General features: G+C 38.8%; 1 protein-coding gene across 6 annotated transcripts in view; it reads right to left on the reverse strand.

The window, feature by feature from the left end:
• Positions 1–505: 505 nt before the first annotated feature.
• Positions 506–23,788, reverse strand: part of ankfn1 (ankyrin repeat and fibronectin type III domain containing 1) — a 118,640-nt gene continuing 95,357 nt past the window's right edge. For 5 of the 6 annotated variants that reach the window (XM_022233607.2, XM_022233608.2, XM_022233610.2 and 2 more), the window contains 19 exons: positions 20,214–20,434; positions 19,188–19,370; positions 18,644–18,777; positions 16,082–16,160; positions 14,029–14,142; positions 13,587–13,684; positions 13,143–13,233; positions 12,273–12,386; positions 11,539–11,641; positions 10,864–10,996; positions 10,250–10,462; positions 8,880–9,002; positions 8,197–8,403; positions 7,512–7,661; positions 6,974–7,091; positions 6,385–6,551; positions 5,974–6,142; positions 5,209–5,363; positions 506–4,766 (listed from right to left, as the gene is read on the reverse strand). In XM_022233607.2, coding sequence (XP_022089299.2) covers positions 4,485–4,766; positions 5,209–5,363; positions 5,974–6,142; positions 6,385–6,551; positions 6,974–7,091; positions 7,512–7,661; positions 8,197–8,403; positions 8,880–9,002; positions 10,250–10,462; positions 10,864–10,996; positions 11,539–11,641; positions 12,273–12,386; positions 13,143–13,233; positions 13,587–13,684; positions 14,029–14,142; positions 16,082–16,160; positions 18,644–18,777; positions 19,188–19,370; positions 20,214–20,434 — 2,854 coding nt within the window. In that variant the 3' untranslated portion in view covers positions 506–4,484. The remainder of the gene's footprint in view (positions 4,767–5,208; positions 5,364–5,973; positions 6,143–6,384; positions 6,552–6,973; positions 7,092–7,511; positions 7,662–8,196; positions 8,404–8,879; positions 9,003–10,249; positions 10,463–10,863; positions 10,997–11,538; positions 11,642–12,272; positions 12,387–13,142; positions 13,234–13,586; positions 13,685–14,028; positions 14,143–16,081; positions 16,161–18,643; positions 18,778–19,187; positions 19,371–20,213; positions 20,435–23,788) is intronic. The other variant, XM_022233605.2, reaches the window with a different exon arrangement.

Genomic DNA, 23,788 nt, shown 5'->3' on the forward strand with positions numbered 1-23,788 from the left:
AAATAGTGCAACTGAAGACAGAAAAAATGTGTGCTTATTCTAGATCCTCAATGGGTTAACCGAGACTCAAAGGTGTATGTTGAAGGTCGATTGCAGCTAGTCTTTACTACGCCCTCACATAACTCATTTGTGTGGGGAAAAGACAGAAATAAATTCATATGTGGATAAAAATTTTGAAAAATTGATTATTTTTTTAATAAAAAAAATTTAAAAGCCTCTCATGTTTGGGTAGATGCAAGAGTAAATTCTAGCATCAGCCCAACTCCACATACTTTTCTGAAGAAAGGAAAACATGCGCATCAAGTTCAATACGCAACAGAAAAAACAGAGGACAGACTTTTTTGTTTGTTTTGTTCTTTGGGGGAGGGTTAAAGATGAAAAGTAATAGGCATGAGAAAACATGGAAACATTTCCCAGTCTCACCCCTATTCTGCATAGTTTAATGATCAAGACAATATCAAAGTAGATAAATACACTAACCACAGAAATACACAGAGTTTACGCATTTCCAGTCTTCATAAAATCGCACACAAATCATTAGTTTTATTGAATTTTGTCATGTGCTTCTCTAATAAATATCCTCTGTACAATTTACGTTTTAACTGCTTAAATCAAATTGTGCCAACTCTTTATTTACATCCTATGATACAACTTTTTAATGAATGAATGTATCCTTTACATGAACAGTACATGTACATGTATATTAAATATTACAATACAGTATCTAACTTTCACAATGGGAACACATAATGTTACTTTTGCACTCAAAAAAGGTAGGAAGTTCATGAATTGAATTTATTTAATCTTCCATTACTGATACAATTTGTATCTAAAAATTTGATGACTTTTTTGTTTAATCTTTGTTTATTTTGTTCAACAAGACTGATTACACTGTTCTAAACCCTGATTCATTCTGCGAATAAGATATCTGAATATATAGAGGGGGCACAGTTGCTAGGCAATTAGAAAAAAGTATGAAAATTGCCCTTAAAACTAACATCTTATAGCTCAAAGTATATTTTGGTATCCAAAAAAATACTACAGCAAATTATGTTTCAGTTTCCATAGCAAGGTCCCTTTTAAAGCAAGACAATGGTTCCCCGACAGTGGCTTTGTTGTCATATTTAGGGAAAAAATACAAAAAAATACCAGGCCAAGGATGACTTAACAGAGAAATGTAAGTTTCACAGGGCTGCACACTGATTGATTTTAGTGTTTACTATCTAGCAAAGAAACCGATTCTCTTCCCAGGACCACAAGACATGACCCTTCTAACTGTATGCAAATAGCAAAATAGGAAAAATTTGTCCTGACGTTTAAAAAAAACACACTTGTTTCTGTTTCCACAATTACATTAAATGGTACGCACCCTTTTCTGAAAAAAAAACCAATAAAAGAACAAAACTGATCAAACTACAAACAATAAACACAAAAGTTAGCCCCTTATTTTATATGGACCAGTAAACAGCATTATGCAGAGCAATTAACTGAAACTCAACTCTCATTTTGAAGTCTTTAAATGATATGTAAATTTTTACCGACATTCTTCTTTCTGAGAGTGCACTAGATTATTTCAATAAATGATAACCTTAATGGCATGAATATTCATTTCGTATCACAAATAAACTTCTTAGGCTGGTCTTCAGCACAAAACAGCAACTCTTCTAAGAGCGAGAAAGATATACTTCAGTGAGTATTTTAAATGATCAGAATTCAAATTGACACAGCCAAGAGGGATGGACTACACATAATTGCAAGTTACAAGATTTGGTACTCAAAAGTTTGTGGCAATTTATATTGAGAGAAAGCTTCACTATCTCAGCTAAAAGGTGAACTCTGCTAATAAATAACTAGCACTATTGCACTAAGTTCATCGCCTGGGCTAAAGAATAATAAAATCCACACATCCACACGTGGTGTTTAAAAATTCAAAACTGACCACACTTTTGTATCAGCTTATTTTCTTAACCAGAATTCTTTCATCAATTACAAATCTCAGATCTGGAGAAGAAAATGGACAGCTTTTTAAGATTTTGCTGCTATTGCTGACAACTGATTGTTCAAAGCTGTCTTTTCTGCCTATCCCAATCTCCAAATAATCAAAGTGGCTAAATTCAACACCACTTATATTTAGAGTAATAAAACAAGAGATACACTGGATTTATTTAGACCTGCCAGAGTACAGACATAAAAAGAACCCGACCCTTGCTGGAAAAAAAGAGAGAAATCACAGCTGGCGTAATTTGTAGCTACATGCATACTACTACTGGCACAGAGCATCTTTATGTTGAAACTGTTCCAAATTTTGTTACAAATATTTTTTGGTCTGTTTGGTACACCTTATAACAATTGCAAAATGCATTCCCTGTCAGTAACTGATCAAGCACACTCATATCCGATAGTAAAAAAGCACCTTGATCCCATAAGGTCCCTTCAAGGTAAAATATTAACCACTTGGGTCAAGAATCAGTTTGGTCTTTCCAGACTTTGTGTTTTGTAAAGACATAAAGGTACAACTATGCAAAGACTTTTTCTGAAACAAACTATCATTTCCAATGAACAGACTACAAGAAACATTTTGAAAATTTAGGGAAGAAGTCCTTTGAAGAATTCCAATCTGAAATCTGCTACATCATCTCATATTCTGGAAGTACTTATACATGCATAAGTTATGGGGATGTGAAACAGGTGAATTTCAACTATGCAATCTGTATAGTATAAAACATTGTCTTACTTTCACAAAATGGTTACGGTACTCTTGTGGATATTGCACTCTAGACCATGTTTGGGTTAAAATTATACCATAAAATCTCACAAACATTTTAAAAGTAATTTTCCTAACTGGTTGTAACTTTTTGCTTTAGCATGAGTGAAAACAACTAACTCTCAGATGATTGTGAACTGAATGGGCATGACATATTTCAACAACACACAACTTGCCAAAGTTTTATTTGCTACTTTCCTTTAACCCACACCCAACCCCACCGATAAGCATCGGACTTAAGTCACTAGAACAGAGTGATGTCTTTGCCAAACCACCATTACCGTGAACTTGCATCACACTGTTTTAAGATTACCTTGAAAAGTTTACCAGAAGCACATTGCCCACATAATTGTTTGACTTATTTCTGACCATGCCATATACGTTAAACAGATTGTTCAAAAAGGACACTTGAATTTTTCACCACGAGTACATCAATTCTCCATTCATGAGGTAATCCTCTGATAGTCAGTGAAAAGTCATCATCAGCATAAAACCTAATTTCCATATGGTTGTAATGAACGCCAACGGCACACAAGACATCAAGATGAAGACAGTCCTGGAACAGACACTGTGTGACATCGTTCCAGAAAATTAAACAGAATGGCATCCAAAATCTAGAATTTTTTTCGGATAAAATGCTTTTTTAGTCGGCAATACCACCTCTTGAAGCCAAACCGGCAGTACAGTTTGGAGTATTTTGTTCATGCTCATCTATTTTGTTGACAATTTGGGCTGCATATGTCAGTAATAGTGGGCAAAATGAGAGTCGTGCCAGGGTGCATATTTGTATAGGTCCATACTGATGACTCAATGTTGAACCTGATTCAGTTGACTGTTTGCGTCAATTAGTCATGATAAAGTGTTTCTATATCTTTGCATATCCCCGGGGATTGATTGGCAGTGCTCTCTGTGTCTCTTGGTGTCAATATGGAAACCAGATTTGAAATTGCAAATAGCAATGTACATGTATTATCTTGGTCCATCTACCATCCACATGCATGAGCTCCCTTCATTATTGAGAAGGTTTATAGAATCAGTTATTCGTTGAATTCTTGATGACATTCATGTTTGCTTGTTCCTAAAAGGGCACTAAAAAGTATGTATTTATTACAGTTAAAAATTCTAAATATATTAGATAATACTCAGAAAGTGGGTTGAAAGTCACTGACATGGAGAGAACTATTCAGTGCATTCTATAAAAGGTTGTTTGGTTGTTTGTTCATGAAAGGGTAAAGTTACAAGGCCACTATCTAAAATAAACAATGTCACAGCCCTTCAGCTTCCTGTGGATGTATCTCTGAATGTACCTTTAAATCATGGAAGCAATGGACCCCGGTGCAGCACAAACAGAAATTTCTTTTTGTGTAAATTTTGTGCCGAAAAATCAGAGCTGAACAGATAAGGTGTGGCCCCAAAAAATTTAATATCCATGCTGCATTTGTATTGTTTACCGTGGGTCATGTCAAATCTTATCACACACAAAAAGAAGTAAAATATGAAATGAATGCCCTTTGGGATCATGCTCTGGCTGCAATTCATTTCTTTCATCTGTTACACTGTTGAACAGAACATATAATTACTATAACTTACAAAAATAAAAACACTTAAATTTTGATCCAACAAGTGTCAACTAAATGCAATAAGAGTTTTTTTTTTCGTCTACCACTTTCAGTGTTAACCTGAAGTCTGTTTTTGAATTATCTTGATTCATACCAGTATGTTACACTGCTGTGGATGGTCCCATGCTTAACAGGTTCCCTGTGTTGTCTTTGGTCCGCACATACAGGTGGCCTTTGGTCCAGGGGTTCTGTAGCTGTAAAGGGCAGTGGTCATCCCGGAGCTGGTACTCCTTATTGCTGATGATGGCTACAAGGCAGAACTCACTCCACTGGTCCTCTAGATAGAGTGGTGAGTCCAGACCATGGGATTCTACGGCCTTGTTCAGCTGCTGGATGACTAAGTTTACAATCTCCCGACACGTAGTTTTACTGGTGACATGCAACTACAATTGGATGACACAACAACAAAAAAATGAAGTAAGCAGTTGGTTTCATCATTTGGTTATTTACTGGCTGAATTATGATATATAAAGCTAGTCTTGTCATATAAACTAGTGAGCAAACATGGTGGATTGGTTTGGATATAGGAAATGTTTCTATGCAGCACACACACATTTAAGTGCCTTCCTGTGGCAACAACTTTACCTCAAACCCTTCACATGCTAACTTTGTCAATCCAGACTCATTCTGGGCCAAAAATACCCAGCTACTCCCAACCAAAGCCAGTGAGCAAAACTAAAGCTTTCACAAATGGTACAGCCATAAGTAATGCAATAGTCAGAGATTTCACAATCTCAAGTAATGATCACTGGTGTACATGCGTATTTGGAAAGAGGGTTGGGCTTTAACGATGGTGATGGTGTGAAAAATCCTATATAAAAATACCTTGATACTTGTTCCTTTTGCGAGACCTGAGTTGTAATCAGGGAAGACTCTGAGGATACCGGTAGAAGGTTTGGTCTCCTTGCTGGGATTCAAGAATTGCATGGGCTGGGTCTGGCCATTGTTGGGGATCTGTAGGGTGGACTTGTCTTTTTCTGCTAGAGGAATGATAAAAGGGCAAAAGTAGTTTAATCAGGGAATCCCTTGTTACCCCCTGAAAACTAAGGGCCAAATGTTACACAGGTGGTTGTGTGCCAAGTTTTAAATCTAAGTAATCAGGGTCAAGAGCATCCAATAGATTGGATATTAGTTGATCCTGCCAACGTTTCCATGTTTCTTCCCTTTGAATATTCACCTAATATTTTCCTCCCACTTGTGACACTTCAGTCCCTCTCTCCATTGGATTTTTTCAGGCTTGCAGGCTACATTGCACTGCTGCAATTTTGACAACCTTGGTAATGTTACCAATGAAATAATAATAGTATTGCCTAGGTGGCACCAACAGCCATAAACCACACAATTTAGACTGACAAATTTGTGAAACCAGGCGAACAAGTGGTTTTCTACCTGGGTTTTTGAGATTTGTCGGCAGTGACATCCTGCATACAGTATATCAATCCCTCATGGTAAAAAAAAAAAATTTTAAACGAATGACTCGCATACGAACACCAAAAACATGTGCCAAAATGTAATGCTCAATTAAACAAACTATAAACATGTTGGAAAGCCTCAGATTATATCGCAGGAAACACATTTAAAATGCCTCACCATCAAATATCTTTTCCATGTCGCTGATGACATCCATGGGAGAGTCCACTGGTGATGGCGGAGGTGCATAGAGGACTGAGAGGGGCACACCCCCTCGTAGCTGCTTATCTCGCGCATACTGAAGGACATCCATGATCCATCGCATTCCTTTCCAAGTCGTCTCTAACTCCTGTAAGGAAATGATCCGTGAAACAAGCTGTTGTTACTCTGCATTCACAAACACCAAAACGTATGTGTAACCAGATCACAGGACATTTGATCTATTTTTCCCCATACACATTACACAGAGAATTCCCAGCTACTCACTGTCACACTTCATTTAGCTTGAAATCCTGACGAGTCATGATATTATGGCAAAGCGTCTTCAACTACGTCATACAGGAGACTCTAATTATGCATGTTGACACCCACCTGCTGGTAGTCAAGCACCTGCTGCAACCTCTGCTTGGCATCATTGACCTCATCTGTGGAGAAGGCTTCCCTCAGAGTCTGCTGAGCTATCAGCGAGTCAATATCCAGGATGGAGGAGAGTCGGGTGAAGCGACGGATGAACTCAGATTGGTAGGTAGTCATGTGAACTGTGCCCAACCATAAGCAGCAACAAAATGAGTTAAGTGTGAAGTTAGACCCCTTGAATCTGAACTACTTAAAATACTACATCTCCAGCAATGATGATATTGAGGCTCATTAAACTTGGCAAAGTCTGCCATGCACAAATGACTTCACTGGTTCCTTCCAAGCACTACTGTAAAGTTGCTAAAATTTGCTATGCTTCAAAAAATAACACAGTGAAACTATGTTACTTCTCAATTCTTCAGAAGTTTACGTAATATATAATACAATTGGGTAATATATAATAAAATTGGGCAGATTAAGGATCTATCAAGGACATTATCTTAAAAAGGTTTTTAACAGGTTTTTTTGGTGGGGTTAATAAAAAAATTCTGTCAAGGACCATGAAATTTAGCTACTTCTGTCTGAAATGAAAGTTCATACTTACCCATTTCAAAGACAGGCACAGGGATAGATATGTAGTCTTTGCTGACAATCCACTCATCGGATGTCCCTGGGCCAAGACACACACTTCCAGATGGTGGGAACAGCAGCACAACAGATACCTACATGGGACCGGGTAACAAATACCAGTACTAAATCCTAGTAATAAAACTATTAGCCATCAAGATGGGAGAATGGGAGGTGAAACTTTCATTACCTTCTGGTGGCGTGAACAAAGTTACCAATTTCTTTACTTCCAAATGAACAAGCCAATGATGCAGAGGAACACTGCAAATTTTAGGGAAGGATGACAACCTATTTCATGAACCTTTCCAGATCCTCCAAGTCCATCTGGAGGTTTTGAAATACTTTGGGTATAATCTCGCCTCTATTACTTAACACGGTACTGGATACTTCTGAGTGCTTCTTGAAAGAAAGTGTCTCTTAACACAGTTGAGGATGTCAAAGGATCAAGAAATTTCTCAGTACAACAGCCATGTTTGTCAGGACTAACATCAACAAATTCACTGTGAGGCACTGACCTGTTCGTTCATCTCAATGACTTCCAGGTCGCACAGTCTGTACGTCAATGATTCTTCCTCACTAACACCCATCTTGACCAGCAGTTTCCTCGTCCCTGTGGCCAGGAGGTGCTGGAAATCCTCCTGGATCTTGGTGGGATTTCTCTTGGACTGAAGGAGACAGGGAAAGACACAATGATTGTCAAAGCTACAAAGAACATACAGCATGCCACACACAGACACACAGGTACATGTGCTTCCACTAGCTCTAACCCAATGCGGGCAAAGACTTTCTTTTTCAGTAGCCCCACATACAAACACTTGTAAATGCTGCCGCAAGCTAATGTACATGCAGCTTGCTCTTGCATAATACTGAGGAGAAATGTAACGATATTGAACTATGTTTCCACTGGAAAATCCACTTCACTGCAGTACCCAATCCACTCTCTGCAGGAACAAGAGATGACATGCTTTGGCATAGCAATGGAGGTCCTGTGGTGGGAAGCCATCCCACACACACAGGTTTATATGCATTTGGCATGGGATGCACAAAGCAATCACGACCCATTTCTCTTGAAATCTGAAGTCTGCATGTGCGCTAGGTACCCAGATAAACCAATTCCCAACTTATGTGTCCTTTGTTCCAGTGAAGGGGTGCTTCAAAACAGGACAGATACTGCCAAATGCACTATTAGACCACACCCACCTGGCAATTGTCCAATGTATGCAGCCACTCCCACTCTTCCTGAGAGACATTAGGGTTGTCCCTCAGCTTGACATGAGGCAGCACGCTGGGCAGCTTCTCAGGGACTTGGACTCGTATTGTGTCCACTGAACTCCTGAGTTTCAAGTAGCCTAGGTACAAACCCTTGGTGAGTTTGATGCCGCTCACTTGATGGTACAAGATCTTCTCCTGTGAGAAAAAAAATTAAACATTAGAGACAATAATTTCAGGTTTGGTTAGCCTTCTGTCAAGCGGTGTCATGTTATTGGCGCTTGAAGGAAAGGATCCAAAACCCCAACCTTTTGTAAATAGATGATTCAACAGCAATCCTACCCATTTGCTGGTGTTAGAACTTAAAGAAATTCAGAAAGTGTTAGAATGAATCAGATTAACACAAGGATGCACACGTCGGTACGGATGCAGTGCAGGAATTGAGAAGTGAAAAGAGCACAGTGTGACCTAATCACGGGAATCAAGAAAGGATACAATGGCACAGAGCCTGTAATGCCAATTCTCAACTGAATGTTTCTCTGCCTCTCATGAGAGGACCCATGAGCATGGTCACACAATTCAAAACGCACTACAGCATCTGTACATGCCTGCAAAATTTTGCAGTGTTACTACTATTAAGGGGATTTCATGCACAGTCTGAAAAGACAACTTACAGGCAACGAGGCTAGCAGCATCTCTGCAGCTGAAGGATTGTCCATGTTCACTGACTTTCGTTTCTGTATGCGATTTATATTGGTCCATTTCAGAGATGACATCGTCTGCATTACCCGTTGGTCCTACAAAGAACATTAATTATTTCAAAATGTACTTTGTGTCAGGAGATATTAATTTAATTACACGTTTTGCCCTCACATCGACGTGTATTAATTAACACTGTATTCTCAGTGCTTGTCCGTGAGTTGCGAAAATTGCAAGCTTACTCGGATGGGACTAGAACCTATAACCTCCTGCTTACTAGTGCAGATGTCTAAACCACGTGACCACTGAGCTTACCGAGGTCAGCTTGCCAGTCCAATCTGCACTGAGAAGCACTGAGAATAAAGTGTTAATTGATGTACGTCAGTGTAAAGGCAAAACCTGTAATCAAGAGCATTAATCATCAATCACATTAGCAATGTTTCACTGATTTCTCATTCTTAAATGCCAGAGAGCACGCTGAGGTTTTGAAAAAAAAAACCCAGATATTTCACCGACATGGTGCACATGTGCAGTGAATACGGATGAAGCCTTCCAGAATGGTAATAGATGAAAACAGATGAAATCAATTCTTTGGTCCTTGGAGAAAATTCTTCATGAACCATTCTGTTCAAAACACAGCTAACCCGTGAAGAACACACTTAGTGTCTGCAGTCTGTCATTTTACCAAAGTACAAAATTTCAGTTTTCAAGAATCTACACAAGAATTATGTCAGGAGCTACCAGAACCAAGAAAACAATGACTTCACTTCAAACATTTAACACGCTACAACTCCTGAATTCATTTCTGAATTTGCCTCCAATAACTGTGAAAAAGGGTAAGTTAAGGGTACATTTTGCATGGTACCCAGGACAAGGTTACCTCAGAGATCTCACAACCAAACTCAATGACTATTCCAGGACTTTCCAGGACTAAAATATGACAATTTCTTATGACATTTAATGCCATGTTGCAGAGAAAAGTTGTGCGGTATTGGGAACTGGAAGAATACCACTACTGTAGATTGACAAGGACAGCGTGTAAATTCATCATGATTCTGTTATCACATCCAAAGTGGCCCATCAAATAACCCCTGCATGATCCTGACATTCATGGGTTTTCAGTGATTTTTTCCTCTGCTAACTGGATTCCAGGTCTCAAAGTTTTTCCCATCTGTTATATGACTTTTCCAGGACAATCCAGGACAACTTTTTCTTCCATGATTTTCCATGACCACAAGAACCCTGCAGATATATATTGTACACAAGTGAACAGGGAAAGTCGACCAGTGGTGAACAAATTGTCATTGCTTGAACTTGTCACTAGAGAATATTTTGAAAGCCCTACCCTGATTTGGTTTACAATGGTGATGATGATGATACCATGGCTATCTCGGATAGGCTCGTAGAAGACCTGGCCCAGGTCCTGGGTGCCCAGGGCTGACTGGAGGAGAGATGCTGCCTGGAGAAGCCTGGCACGGAAAAGGATGGCTGGGGAGGAACCACTAGTCCTCTCCAGGTCAGAACGTAGGAGGTCCACATCTTCCCATGTACCTGCAACCTAGATACCAGACAGCAATACAACCACGCTGTCAACAGCCACAATTCAGTGTAAGAGGTTTCCCCACAGACGCCATTTTCACAGGGCACTGTGGGAAATGTCATTAGCACACATACTGGAATTCTTTTGACATAAAACTTGACAGCTTTGTTATTTTGACGTATGACTCTGAAGACGGAAATTTCTGTGTGAATACCAATGAGCTCAATGAAAATATCGCACATAAGCAATGTATGGATGACTAACTGCAGCACAGCGTAGGCAAGAAGTCAACCATGACATATGAGAGTGGCCTCCTTGAAGCAAACACTAGTGGTGCAGTGCATTGGATTTTGCCAAACAGACTTGAGTAATTTCAGCCTGTCAGTCACAGGAAAAAAGGCAGTAACAACAGGACTAACCTTCAAGAACCAAAGAAAATCTTGATGGATGCTGCTGGAGAAGGTCTCATCCACCTCCACGATGGGGAGTTGGTCTTCATTAGTTACAAGGACCTTGTCATCACTGTACATCACTGAAGCCAGGTACACTCCTCTGGAACAAATCAAAAGCATCAAAATCCAATCATGCTGACTTCAGTTTTACTAAACTCAAATGAGAGAACCTCTACAGTACACATTAGTCTTGTACAATAATAAATATTGTGGAGTATTCCACTTATATTTCGTTGCGTCAGTGAAAAAGCATCATATCTCAGGTTTCGAGTAGTTTGAGATAAGGGCAAAACAGGTTTGCAGCCTCCCAGTAAAGTTCTGTGCTGAATTAAATGCAGGAAATGGAAGTTCAGACAGACAATGTACTTACAAACGCATTTATTTGTTCTAGGCCTCGGTATCTTGATTGATTTTATATAAATGATCTTTGAAAGGAACAAGGTTAATATACAATGTTTTCGCTTGAACAAAGCGCCAGGCATATTTTGGTCAAAATGTTATAACTCGTTGGTATAGTTTATCAAAGCCACTATTTTCAAGGCTAATTGCGATAAAGTCCCTTCTCAAGGTACACAAAGACCGACCCACTGACATCAAGCAAGTCCAAAACAGCTGAGCTATGAAGAACAGCTATCAACTTACCTTTTTAAATGTTTCTGAAACTTTGGAGCTGACTGGAAGAAATTCTTGAGGCTCTTTTTCACAGTCCGTCGGACCTGATTTGGAGATGCTCTGGGTGAACTTCCTGCAAACACCGAGTAATCAACAAGAACAAAACCAAACTCCGATGAAGCAACCTCTCTAGTGTGCTTGTTTCACTCTTTCTTTTGCTGACCATAAGTTTCTTCTTTCCTAACGGCTTGAATACAAGAACAAGACTGAAACTCACTATGCTTCAGAAACTGTGAGACGAGCAGTAGATGAATTTTCTGTTTTCTTATTTTTTTGAGAAAGAAGGGGAGAAGGTTGCATTTATTATTTATTGAATCAGAATCTGAAATTTAACTGTTATTTCACCTGATAACCTGTTAAAAATTTATTCTGTACTGTTTTGCAGAATTCCATCTAGATTCATTAAAATGTACAACATTTTTCACATCATTAAGGGTATCTTCCATGCAATTGCCTCCAAATGTTACAAATTGCCAAATCTTTCCACAAAAAGCCCAATAAGCTTTAGATACAAAGCCTTTCTTATTTTCATCTGGAATACACAAAAGCAGAGTGTATGTCTACATCTACATTTAATTGAAAATAATTATCAGGCCACATATCGATAGTCGTAGGTACGCCCTAATTTGATTCGAAGAGCAAAGCAGTTTCTACATCTGATCATAGTAGTGTTGAAGTGTACAGCAACGTGTAAAACCACTCACTCTTGATTTCGCCAGAGTCGGTGGGTCTGGTGTCTCGGACCTGCTGGAACAAGTCGTCGATCATGTTGAGGCGGCCACTGAAACGCGACTTATTGCCATGCATGTCCCTCCAACCTACATGTATGTGTTGGTGGGGGGGGGGAGAGAAAGAATTGTGGGGTGAGAGGGAGGGAAGGAATCAATAAAGCGTGTCAGATAGCCATGAGAACGGAAACCTAATCAATATATACCTGGCTTGAAAGTGGGACAGGGACAGGTAAAGGGTCCCCAGGCTGGAAACTGGGAAAATGCAAAAATGGCTGAAATTTGGAGCTTGGGCACTGCTAACTCTTTCTAAGCAATAAACAGTCATGGGTAATTCCAATAATTAAGGGTACATTTTTCTGTGTTCAGAACACATTTTCTAATTTCCAAGAGTGATGAATTAATGCAAAGTACCTGCCAAACAAATAGTAGCTTGAAATCAATTCCGGTGATATTTCCATGTCAAATACCAAAGGTCAGACGTAACAGAGACACTAAAATGTCACACTTTCAGACCCCTAATTTCTGGAATTACCCTCATCATACATGTACCTAACATTTCGGTACTTCGTGTGATCTTTGAATCAAGGACAAGGACAATTTAAGTACAGGGTAGCTATGATAGACCAAAAATTCACTTTAAAGTGGGAATTATGTGAGGTACAAGCACTTCAAAACTAATTTACTCAGAAATGGACATATTTAAATCAAATCATGAAGGCAGCTTAAAAACCTACATAGAGGATCCCTAATTAACAGAGGGGGTGGTCATGCGACCAGATTGTGATATACTTGTGCCCCTGTGAATATCGAAAAGGGGAAAAAAATAGAATGGCATATACTTACATGATGGTATTGCAAAAGGTGGGGTGGGTGCTTGTGATGGGCCAAAACCCTTCATGTTAAAAGCCGAAACTCTGACATAGTACTTTACACCCTACAAAGGCAGAAAAACATATATACAAAATAGAAAGCGAAGGCTTTTGTTGTGTGTCATGCATGCTCATACGGTAGGTGCTAACTGGTATTAAACCAACACAGCTCTTCTCAATATACAAACATTAGCCTTGTCTCTTCTCAAACCTGAAACAAACTGCCACTGCAAGTCAGTGAAACACTTAAACTGTTAGACCTTATATGCATCAGGATTGCATTTGTTTGGTTCATAAGTGATGCATTAAAGTCACAGCTACAGCCACTGATTACATTTTGGTTAATACAAAATTTAACACTTGTTGGTAGCATTACTATGCAAAGCAAACTCAGGTGGTCCTCTGAGTATTTGTTTACCTGTTTAAGACCATGTATTCGGTAGGATGGATACCTCACATCATACAAAATGTGTTCTCCAGCTGGAGGGAAGAAATCCTCTGAACAACTCCATTCAACTGAAAGCACATTCAAGAGAGAGCACCATGAGGGGAATTCAACTCTGGACAGTTAAAAGCTGATTTTTTAATATTTGCTTCAAATGGGGCTTGGAGTTGTAAAGTTCTTTATTTTCAACCTTTTTTGCATGATATTTTTCATGTTGATTATTTAATTCTCAGAAGCAGCATTTTTACCAAGCTGGCTTATTTCACTCTTTTTTAATCACATGGTGCAAAAATCCCCATTATTAAAAATCCCACAGCTAGAAGGAATTCTTAATTCTTACCTGCTGCATTAGCAGGAACATGACATACATTAAGCAAACCTAGGGATAATGAAGTAATGGTTTATGACTGCTTACTTTTGTATCTGGTTACGGCAGCCCCATTAGCATTGAGAGGTTCTTCAAATCGGACTTGTAACGAAGTGCTGCTGGCTGTGCTGAGTGTGACACAGGCTGGATGGTCAGGCACTCCTGTCATCAAAATTCATGATTATCAGTCATCATTACAATATCACTTTAATTTGTGCTTACAGGTAAACTGGCTTCATGATGAATTTTGTCCTTTAGCAGTTTTTTAAAAAAGAATCCTGTTGAACAATCAATCAAAGTCTCAAGGTCAAAGCTGAAAGAATGTAAAAGTGCGTGCCAGGTGCAAAATTGTTACATTTGAACACATTTCCACAATCAACTTTGTCTCTTTGTGAAAGCGGTAAAAATGAGTTTTGCCCAGGGTTTTGCTCTTAACTGCTAAGGTTGTGCCTATGGAACACAACTTTGTCTCTTTAAAAAAAATAGAAAATGTGATTTAGTTGAACTTTGCCCTATGGAGGTTGTTGTGATTTGGCTGATTTCAGTTTATTTGGTGAAGAATGATTACACCAGGTTGTAATCACACAGCCAGGTTGATTTTGCAAAAACATGCTGTCAGGTGCTTTTATATTCCTCCCCCCCCGACAAAAAAAAAGATCAGACCAAATCTTAAATGGTGATAAACAACACAAGAACCGTCACACACTGGCACCTCTATGTAATTGGGCCTTCCATGCCTCCATGTTGGTACATTATCATCCTAGCCAGGGTAATGCAATGCCGTGACAAACTCAATTGATGTTACAGAACCTACTTAAGATACATTACAAACACACCTGGGTACTATGACATGTAAGTATGACGGAAGGAAACAGAGCACTGGTAATGAGAGGAAAAAAATTCTGATCCAAAAACACAAGTTTTGAAACACATTTTATCAAGTACAGATTCACTCCGATAAGATACAATGTAAAATTTGTCAGTGTACAAAAGGTATAACATGCAAAAAAGGAAATAGCATTATAAATTCTTCATAGCAGAACAAGATGCCAAAAACATACTCATTCCACTCCATCACTAATTGATTCATGTTATACAATCCCTAAAAACACTGGCTGCAGAAACATTTCAAAGAAATGCTCTAAGCACTTGTGATGTTGCAGGCATAACCTGTCACATTGCGAAAAAAGTCAACAATGCAGACAAGCGACTGAGAAGTCGGGGGAGGGGGAAATCCACAGCTACAACAACTTTCTGGGGTGTACTTGGAAAGTGAAAACATGGAGATCAGTCAATCCAAGCAAAGGTGGCATATCTGTATTTGTCCCTCTGCAAAGCTGATACTTCGGCCCTTTGTTGCCCTGCTTTAACTACAATTACACAACATACACGGAAAACACCACAAGGTCTGAAAATGAAGATTGGAAGGTCGAGAAATTGTGTTTTGATGACAAAACTGCATGGCAAAATCAATGTCCAATTCCCAGCTAAGATTGCAATCAAAACAAAAGATTAAGCGGGGTCTTATCATTCCCCTTCTAATCCATCTGACCTTTGTTAATTACTAAAACAATTCTTGAAAGAAAGAAAAAAAACCGATTCTTTTGTGAAATAACATCATACAATATTGCAAACTCCAAATGTTATGACTTTAAAACCTGAGCTATCCTATTTGACAAATCCCACAACTGGTGAGGTCAGCAGTAGGGATGAGATTGGAGGATGAAAAAGTATCAACAAAACATCCAGTCACTGGATCATAACAGGGACAGCTGTAAAATGCCGTGACTGTTCAGGACTTGAAAGAGCTAACAATTGGCTTGAGCTGTCTCCCAAACGGCCACTGTATGATAATAAGCATCTTGCAGAAAGTGCAAATAGCAAGCAAAACCTAGTTGACGAAATCCCTGATAAATGGGTCAAAACTATTGAATGTTAGGAAAAAAAACATTAAAAATTCTTGGACATGATATTTTGATCACCTAGTGAATGGATTCCATTCTGCAACAGCTCACTTGGCCTGCACATTAAGTCAAACTTTTGGGTATCAAACCCCTGCAGAGATTCATGTCTTTTTGCTTTTTATTGTGATTGTACTTACTTGCATGCTCAAAGCCAGCCTTCATCCTTTTCAGCAGTCGAAACCTCCACTCCCAGTCGCGCAAATGCTTCTCAAGATCCTGAATCAACAAACACAGAACCACCACACAACTTTATATGGTAAATCCCATAGATAATCCAATGTGCAAGCAATTGATGCTTAAACAGTGTGGGCAGCAACACCCACATTTTCAGAAATCAATCCTGTTTTGCAGGTTCATTTCTTGACAGGTTCGTCTCTCAAACTTTCAGTTGATTATCACCTAATACCTTGTTATACATCTGCGAGTCAACCATAAATCAAGTGCTTATACACCTTTAAGGTGTGTACAGTATTACTGAATGTACTCAAATTACAGACAGGAAACATTAAGCAATTATTTCATAAATGTTTATTTACATGTATCCATCTTCAAATGAAAAGTTTCAAAAAGAATGGCAAAAACCTAAGCCAACAAGACCAAAAGTGTCACTCAGCTCAGAGAAAAAAAAGTCACTTCAGTATAACAGCTGGCCATACAAATAAAATGTTCAAGAACATGATTAAAAAGCCAGTGCATCTGAATATGAGCTACTGATATTTATTATCAGTGCTAAGTTCATAAGGACACACCATCCTCAAAGCAAATAATGGGTACTAGGGGTGCTTGATCACTGGCCGGTTGGTCGATATGCAGAATTGGCCCATATTTGCCAAACTACCACATTCCCATAAGTGTCCAACAGGGGAATTTAAGTAACTCCAAGCATTAGAAGCTAGACTTCCACACTAATTGGGTTTCAATTTACATGCACTCCAGAGTGATGAACAATGTCTATTTGCACTGAAACTACTGAAGGATTTCTCTCTTGGGAAAAGTTCAGGAAAATGTGCGTGACTTCTCTTCTTCAATATCTCCAACGGTTCTATTCGCCTTACAGAGTACATTTCAGGCACAATATAATTTTTAAAATAACACTACGACTTTGAGAACTTTTCATTCTCATTACCGGCAAATAAAACACTCAGTGGAAATTTACTGCCTTGTAAATGGAACGTACTGTGAATGTTCATGTTCATTACATGTATGTTTGATTGTCAGTTTTCTGGATCACCAAAGGGAAATGATGATGAACATATTACTTTTTGGCAGTCTGTATCTCTTCTAATGATTAAATGAACAAACACAGTACGTGCCAGTTGTTTATTTCCTTCCCATTGGTGTGTTAGCAAGTCATCAGAAACACAAATGCAGCCATTGAAAATGGTACTACAGAGTCCTTTTCCATTTATCAATGCAGAGTTTACAATGTGAACAAATTGAGATCTACAGTAGGTACTCTTCATTTGGTCTCTGTCAACCTTTACATTCTCATCTTTCCTGCAAATACTATTATTACTAATTATAATAGTTTCCACAGAAGCTTCCAGAGCCGAAAGCCTCACAGGGATTGTGGTAGTAAGTAGTTATAATGTGCTATGCCCATAAATCTCTGAAATGTTCCCAAGTTGCCAGATGTTGAGAGCAACAGACGAGTGACTGGCTTTCATACTGCTGAGAAATTATAGATCAATTCATTTAAGATCTCATATTCGAACTTCAAGTCTAAAATAAAATCAGGGTAAAGCAGAATCTATGTCTGTGTAAAGTTAATTCAACATGACTTGGTCAAACAGTTTTAGAGCTTCATCATTTCTGGGAGAAGCTGCTGCTGTGCATTACACCGTACTTGCCCCAGCATGGTTAGGCCCAATTTCAAGCCTTACATAAACCAAACTGATTAAATTAGCATTAAATCAAACACACTAAATGTAATTTCACAAATGCCTGCCTCTCCAAGACTAACACAGCTATCCTCATTTTTGAAAAAAAGAAAAGAAACAGAAGAAGGTCTTCACCTGGCACCTGTTGCATTTTAACGGTGCAATGTTAAAGAATGGAAAAGAAAACAAATGTGAAATTCTGAAATCAATTTTTTTTCCCCTAACAGTTTATCAGGATCATTTTGGAGGCTGAAAATTTTGTTGACCAACTGTTCTAAATATTTCATTTGAAAAGTGATAATTTTTAAATGGTAAAACCTGGTTGAGTAAAGCAGGAGAATTGAGGGAGTCGGTGTTGTTGTAGTCGAGTACTTTTCTGGTACCAAGTTCTCTGCCAAATAATTGAACTATTTAGGAGGGAACAAAGCTGAAGTACATAGGCCTTTGATGGTACACGCACAAAGGTAAGATTACAAAGTAAAATGATGACTTCAGACTATCGCTGTTTAATAAAAATTAAGTTTTTTGGACAAAGTACTTGGCTGAGTACTTTTCTCCTTAAAACTTAAATTTTACAAAACTGGGAGTGTCTGAAGTCTTACATTCAGTTTGTAATCTTACCTCTGTGCATTTACCATCAAATGCCTATGTACTCCAGCTTTATTCACACTTAACCAGTTCAATACTGAATTAGGCAGTATCTGACTACAACACTGGTGGGAGTAAATATTAGAAAAATTAATTCTTATTTTAAATAAATCAGAAAAGAAATCTAAGAAATACATCAGTGAAAAGGAGAAATATTTGAGGCTTACATACCTTGGAGGAGCCTGTGGGACCTGTAGCACTGTTCAGCCCGATGTTGACAAGACGAGACGTCATCTCCTGTACCCGCATTTCTGCCTCGTTTATTAGTGTGTTGAGTTTGCTGGCTCTAGCATCTTTCATAAGAACTGCTCAAATTGATGGAAACAATCAATTTTGTTGCTCATTATGAGATTCCTGGAGGAAAAGAAATGGCTGGTTTCCCTGAAACTACTGAAAACCAACTGATGTTGACCAAAATCAGCCTCATAGTACCCGGTACGGATGCCACGTATGAACAATTGATTTTGTTGCATAAACCACTAATACGAGTTACTGCGGTAAACATACCACACGCACACACTGCATCTTTGCTTACAATGAGGTTACACTTAGCTGACTTCATCTGAATGTGCACAAAGCACTATAAATTTCAATATGGCAGCCTAAGAGCCTCAAGCATGTGTCCAAACTTTCTATGTCAAAATTGGGGGTAAGAAGGTACAGATCAACAAAAATGTTTTGTTTTTCCTATTACCCAACATAGAAGTCAACTTACATCTCGGGTTTTCTCTTGCACCACAGCTCAGCAGCAGTCTGGCCATGGGCATGTTGTTGGTCATGACAGCAATGTCCAGCACTGTAAATTCATCCTCATTGACCTGGTTGACATCCAGTCCGTTGGTTTCCAGTATGAGCCTGGCTGTGTCTAAGTCTTGGTGTTCCACTGCATCGAATAATGCTAAAACATAAACAGTCAAACCGTAAGGTTGGTGACTTCAAAAAAGGGTACATGGTGAAACAGGGTGCCACATAATTTTTTGCTGACCAAAAGCTGATGTGTTTGGACCATGCTTGAGCAAAACAATCGAAGAAAATGAAGTTTATGTGTATATTGAATAGAAAAAATTAAGCCAGCATGTTGACAGAAAACTTGACTGAACTGAACAATTAATTTGAGTGAATCGTGTTTTTTTTGTTATATTTCACACACACAAAATAGATTTCAAAACCAACCTACCGGGGGGGGGGATATCATGTTTATATTCACTCACAGACTAATCCCTGGCTGATTGGCTGATTGCATGCATGGTATCATGAGAGCAGGAAACATTTTAATCAGCCCTCATTCTTATGGAGCGACTTTATTTTTATTCAGAATTTACAAATCACTTTGAGATCTGGCAATATTCCACAATGGAAAAGAAATCGAACATAATGAGAGACAACCACACTTAAGTTGCACATGTTATACTGGGCTAAAGGGACAACCACAAAGGCTTGCAAATTTAGCAGTTTCAGAACTTGCCTTCCAGTCAAATGATGGCGTCAATATCCACTCAAAAGTGATTTTTATCGTCACTGGCCTAATACAGAAAGTAACGGCTTGGCTACCAGGTGATTGGCAAGCATACCATTGTTTGAATGTAAGCTAATTCACTGAATGCAGTGACAATTTTGCACAATCATGCATACTGTAATGTAGTACATTTCCCGATCACAGTTGATTTCAGTGAGTTCTTACAACTCATTTTTCATGTATTATACAGGTCCATCAAGCAAAGCCCAGAGAGCCCTGCCCTACCTTGGCTATCTGTCATCTGTTTAGAGTATCTCTTGGTCCTGTCCTTGCCTATGCCAGCCCCAGTGTCCACTTCCGTGTTGCTGCTGCTCCGCTTCTTGGCCGACCAGCTGCGGTGCAGCTTCTGGGGGGCAGTTGGTGAGGGAGGAATGGAGGAGGCCTTGCTGTTGTCACTTGTCTGCTGAAGGAGGTTCTCCATGCTGTGAGCCTTCCTAACATCTCCGCTGCAGAGGAGAGACATTTAGGGGACAAACATATATGCAGTAAATGCTTGGAGGTCATTTAACGAGTAGAGAAGCAATAAAAGATTTTAACAAGTCTTCTAGGTACTTACACATAAGGTGTTGTGGTAGCAATCAAGCCTATCAAGCGATGACACTGTATTAACTGAATACATGCACTTTGACTGAATGGGAATGCAAACGTCCCATTGTCCATGCAAAAATTTAAATAACAAATGTCTGCAGAAGAACTTGGACTGGAGATTTATTCCTCCAAGTTACTCCAATTCCAACCCATAATTTAATGTATGTAAATGTACTCCGAGTCACTATCTAGTTTCTCAGACATATAATCTCCTACTTTGACATGTTACATTTCATTTCATATCTAGGGCACTTTGAAAAGGACTCAATTTCCACAAAGGTGATGGGCAATTACATATGTATGTAAAGACAATCAAGCACTACAAACTAAAATGTTTGAAATGTGAGTAACTCAAATGAGCTCCTACGCGTTAAAGAGAAATGCATGCTTTACTCATAAATCAAACAGTTCACCTGTTCATTAGCTCTGCTTGCATTTAATTGGGTGTGCATAACTTTTTAAAGCTAATCAAACAGTTCACCTGTTTATTAGCTCTGCTTGCATTTAATTGGATGTACAGAACTTTTAAAAGCTAATCAAACAGTTCACCTGTTCATTAGCTCTGTTTGCATTAAATTGGATGTGCAGAACTTTTTAAAGCTCATGCTACCAGTACCTGCTTCGGCCTTTCTACAATACAATAATATTCAATACGTCAGAGTAACCTAGCCCCTCTAGATTTACCCTTGTTTTCATTCCACTGCAAAGGTGGTTGTGTGTCTTTAATGCTGCAAAAAGTTTAGGTTGGGATGCATGGAGGGTAGCTACATGTATGTCCATGCACACAATCAATTACTAGAGCTTTTTCCAACCTTTCAGAGGTTACTCTTTGATTGAACCCCAACAGCATTCTATATAAATTAAGAACAACTTAGCTTGATCAAAAACAACTGGGTTTTTATCTTCCCTATTGGAATAATACTACCGTGGGACTTGATCCTACATGTGCGGTGTAAATCCCCAGAAGACTACATTGATACTGTGCCACCTGAGCCCTCACTTCATTGTAAGTCTCCAAAGTGTCTGAGTTAAAGAGCTGCTTCAGAGAGGTTTTGAAAGCCACAGATATGCCTTGTGGCAAGGAATCATGCCAACAGTCACGAGGCCAGCAAATTATATATACATGTGCTGGCAATGATGCAAACCCGAGAAATGTAGATTAATGGACAGCTCCTACATGATGCAGCTTTCCAGCTTACGGCAAATCCTCTCCACTGAATTTTGATTGGCCTGACAAAATTCCATTTGTTTTTGTAAGCCATCATCCACATGGGAATATTATGCTGATGGCTTGACCACATACATGTAAATGTACATGTACAGGTCTAGTATAAATGTACATGTACCCGTACGCTAGACCTCTAATGAAGAAAGGTGAAATGCCAGACCCCACTGAAAGTTGGTCAATTTAAGAATAAAATTGTCCATCACAAATTATTTTTCTGTAATAGGAATAGACATTAAACTTTCGACAATGTTATTTGCATGCAGATGAACTACAGAGTTGAGAACTCAGTATAACTCTGTGTGCAGACAGGTACGCAGGCTTTGTACAAGTTGTAACAATTATCGTTTCTAACATACTTGACCTAGATTATGTGAATCCCTAACAATACATTTATCAGTGTGAGTCTGAGGAGGGCAGGCAAATTAGTCACAAGAAAAATGACTACTGATGTAGGAAATGAGAGAGGAATCACCAGGACAATGTTAGTCAAACCATGGAGGTAGGAAAACACCTCCAAGGGCAAACTTCATACTATACCCATGCAGTTACCAATGAAAGAGAAATATCTAGTGTTTAATCAACAGTAACATATTGAATACATGTACGTCTCCACACCAAATCCGTTACCAGCACTCCACGGTATTATCCCTTGCCCAATGCTTCTTTAGTTCCTCCTTGCTTTCCCCCTCCCACGAGCCAATCCACCCATGATCTACCATTCAGGCTGCTGCTGCTGCCAAATCAGTGCAACATATTTTAGTGATCAATGGACTGCTTTCAAGAGGGTACATTTTCATTCATACAGACTGCAACAACAGGGTTGGAAAAAAATTGGTCCTGTAGCCAGAGACACAGGAGTAAACATTTCAGGCTTGATTGCACTCTGAACATGGTCCACTGCTCCTGTAGGACGTTTTCCACTGTGTCATGGGGTTACACTGCAAAAATAATCATCTGGAGATTCATACGCATACCACAGACTTAAATAAATCACCTAAGTGTAAACCTGCCATATAGCTTAACTTCTCATTGGTACATAAATGTCACAAAAATCAAAGTACGATTTAAATATTTTCTTCAGATGCTCCTGTTCTAAACCCTCTGTGCAATTTGCAGGAATGGATTTTTTTGGCTTCCTCTTATGATTATCAACAACACCTGATACAGTAATGTACAAGTAATACAAGGGTGAAAAGGTTTCAAGCATACATGTCACAAAAGTTGGCAATTAGATTTTGAAAAGGTGTTGAAAAAGTTTTCAATGCAGCTTATATTTAGTGAAGTAGATCTCTTCCCAATCATATTTCAATTTGATGTGGTTCGTTTGTTTCCACATAAAATTGTATAAATAATGTCATTCAAATCTTGCACTGTTGCAAGCTTGGTACTAACAGTACAAAGGAGACACGGTGCATGGGAATAGGGAAAAATCCTACATATGTACATGTACAATGTAGGTGACAGATCTATTCTTACTACGGTATCTCACGTGGGCAAGTGTGAAACCCATCAATTGCTTTCTTTTCCCCATTCCCAATCCCAAAGAATTTATGATCTGTGATTGACATACTTCTAAGGTGCACAACATGATCACCTCACAACATATACTGAATACATTCAGATTAAGTTCAACAAAAATTCGTTCAGGAAAGAACCATGTCCAAGACCACTTTAGTTGATTTTAATTTTGACAGAGTATACATGTACATGTACCCTACTACATGCCTGATTCACCCACATTTTTGTACATGTAAGGTCCCTGGTAAATATTTGTGCACAAGCAAGTATAAAATAAAAAAACATGATCAACAGTGCAGGCACATTGGAAATCTCGCAAAGAAGACTACTGCATGAAGATGAAACTTCTGACAACACACATGGAATGCTGGTCTCTCAAGGCAAAAAGTATGGCCTGCTAATTTTATTTTAAGTTACTACATTGAAATAAGAGCCTAAAATAGGATTCCTGAATTTCAAATGATCA

The sequence above is a fragment of the Acanthaster planci genome, linkage group LG07, assembly GCF_054643075.1.
Source record: "Acanthaster planci isolate LZ-2023a linkage group LG07, COTS_SCS, whole genome shotgun sequence".
NCBI lineage: Eukaryota > Metazoa > Echinodermata > Asteroidea > Valvatida > Acanthasteridae > Acanthaster > Acanthaster planci.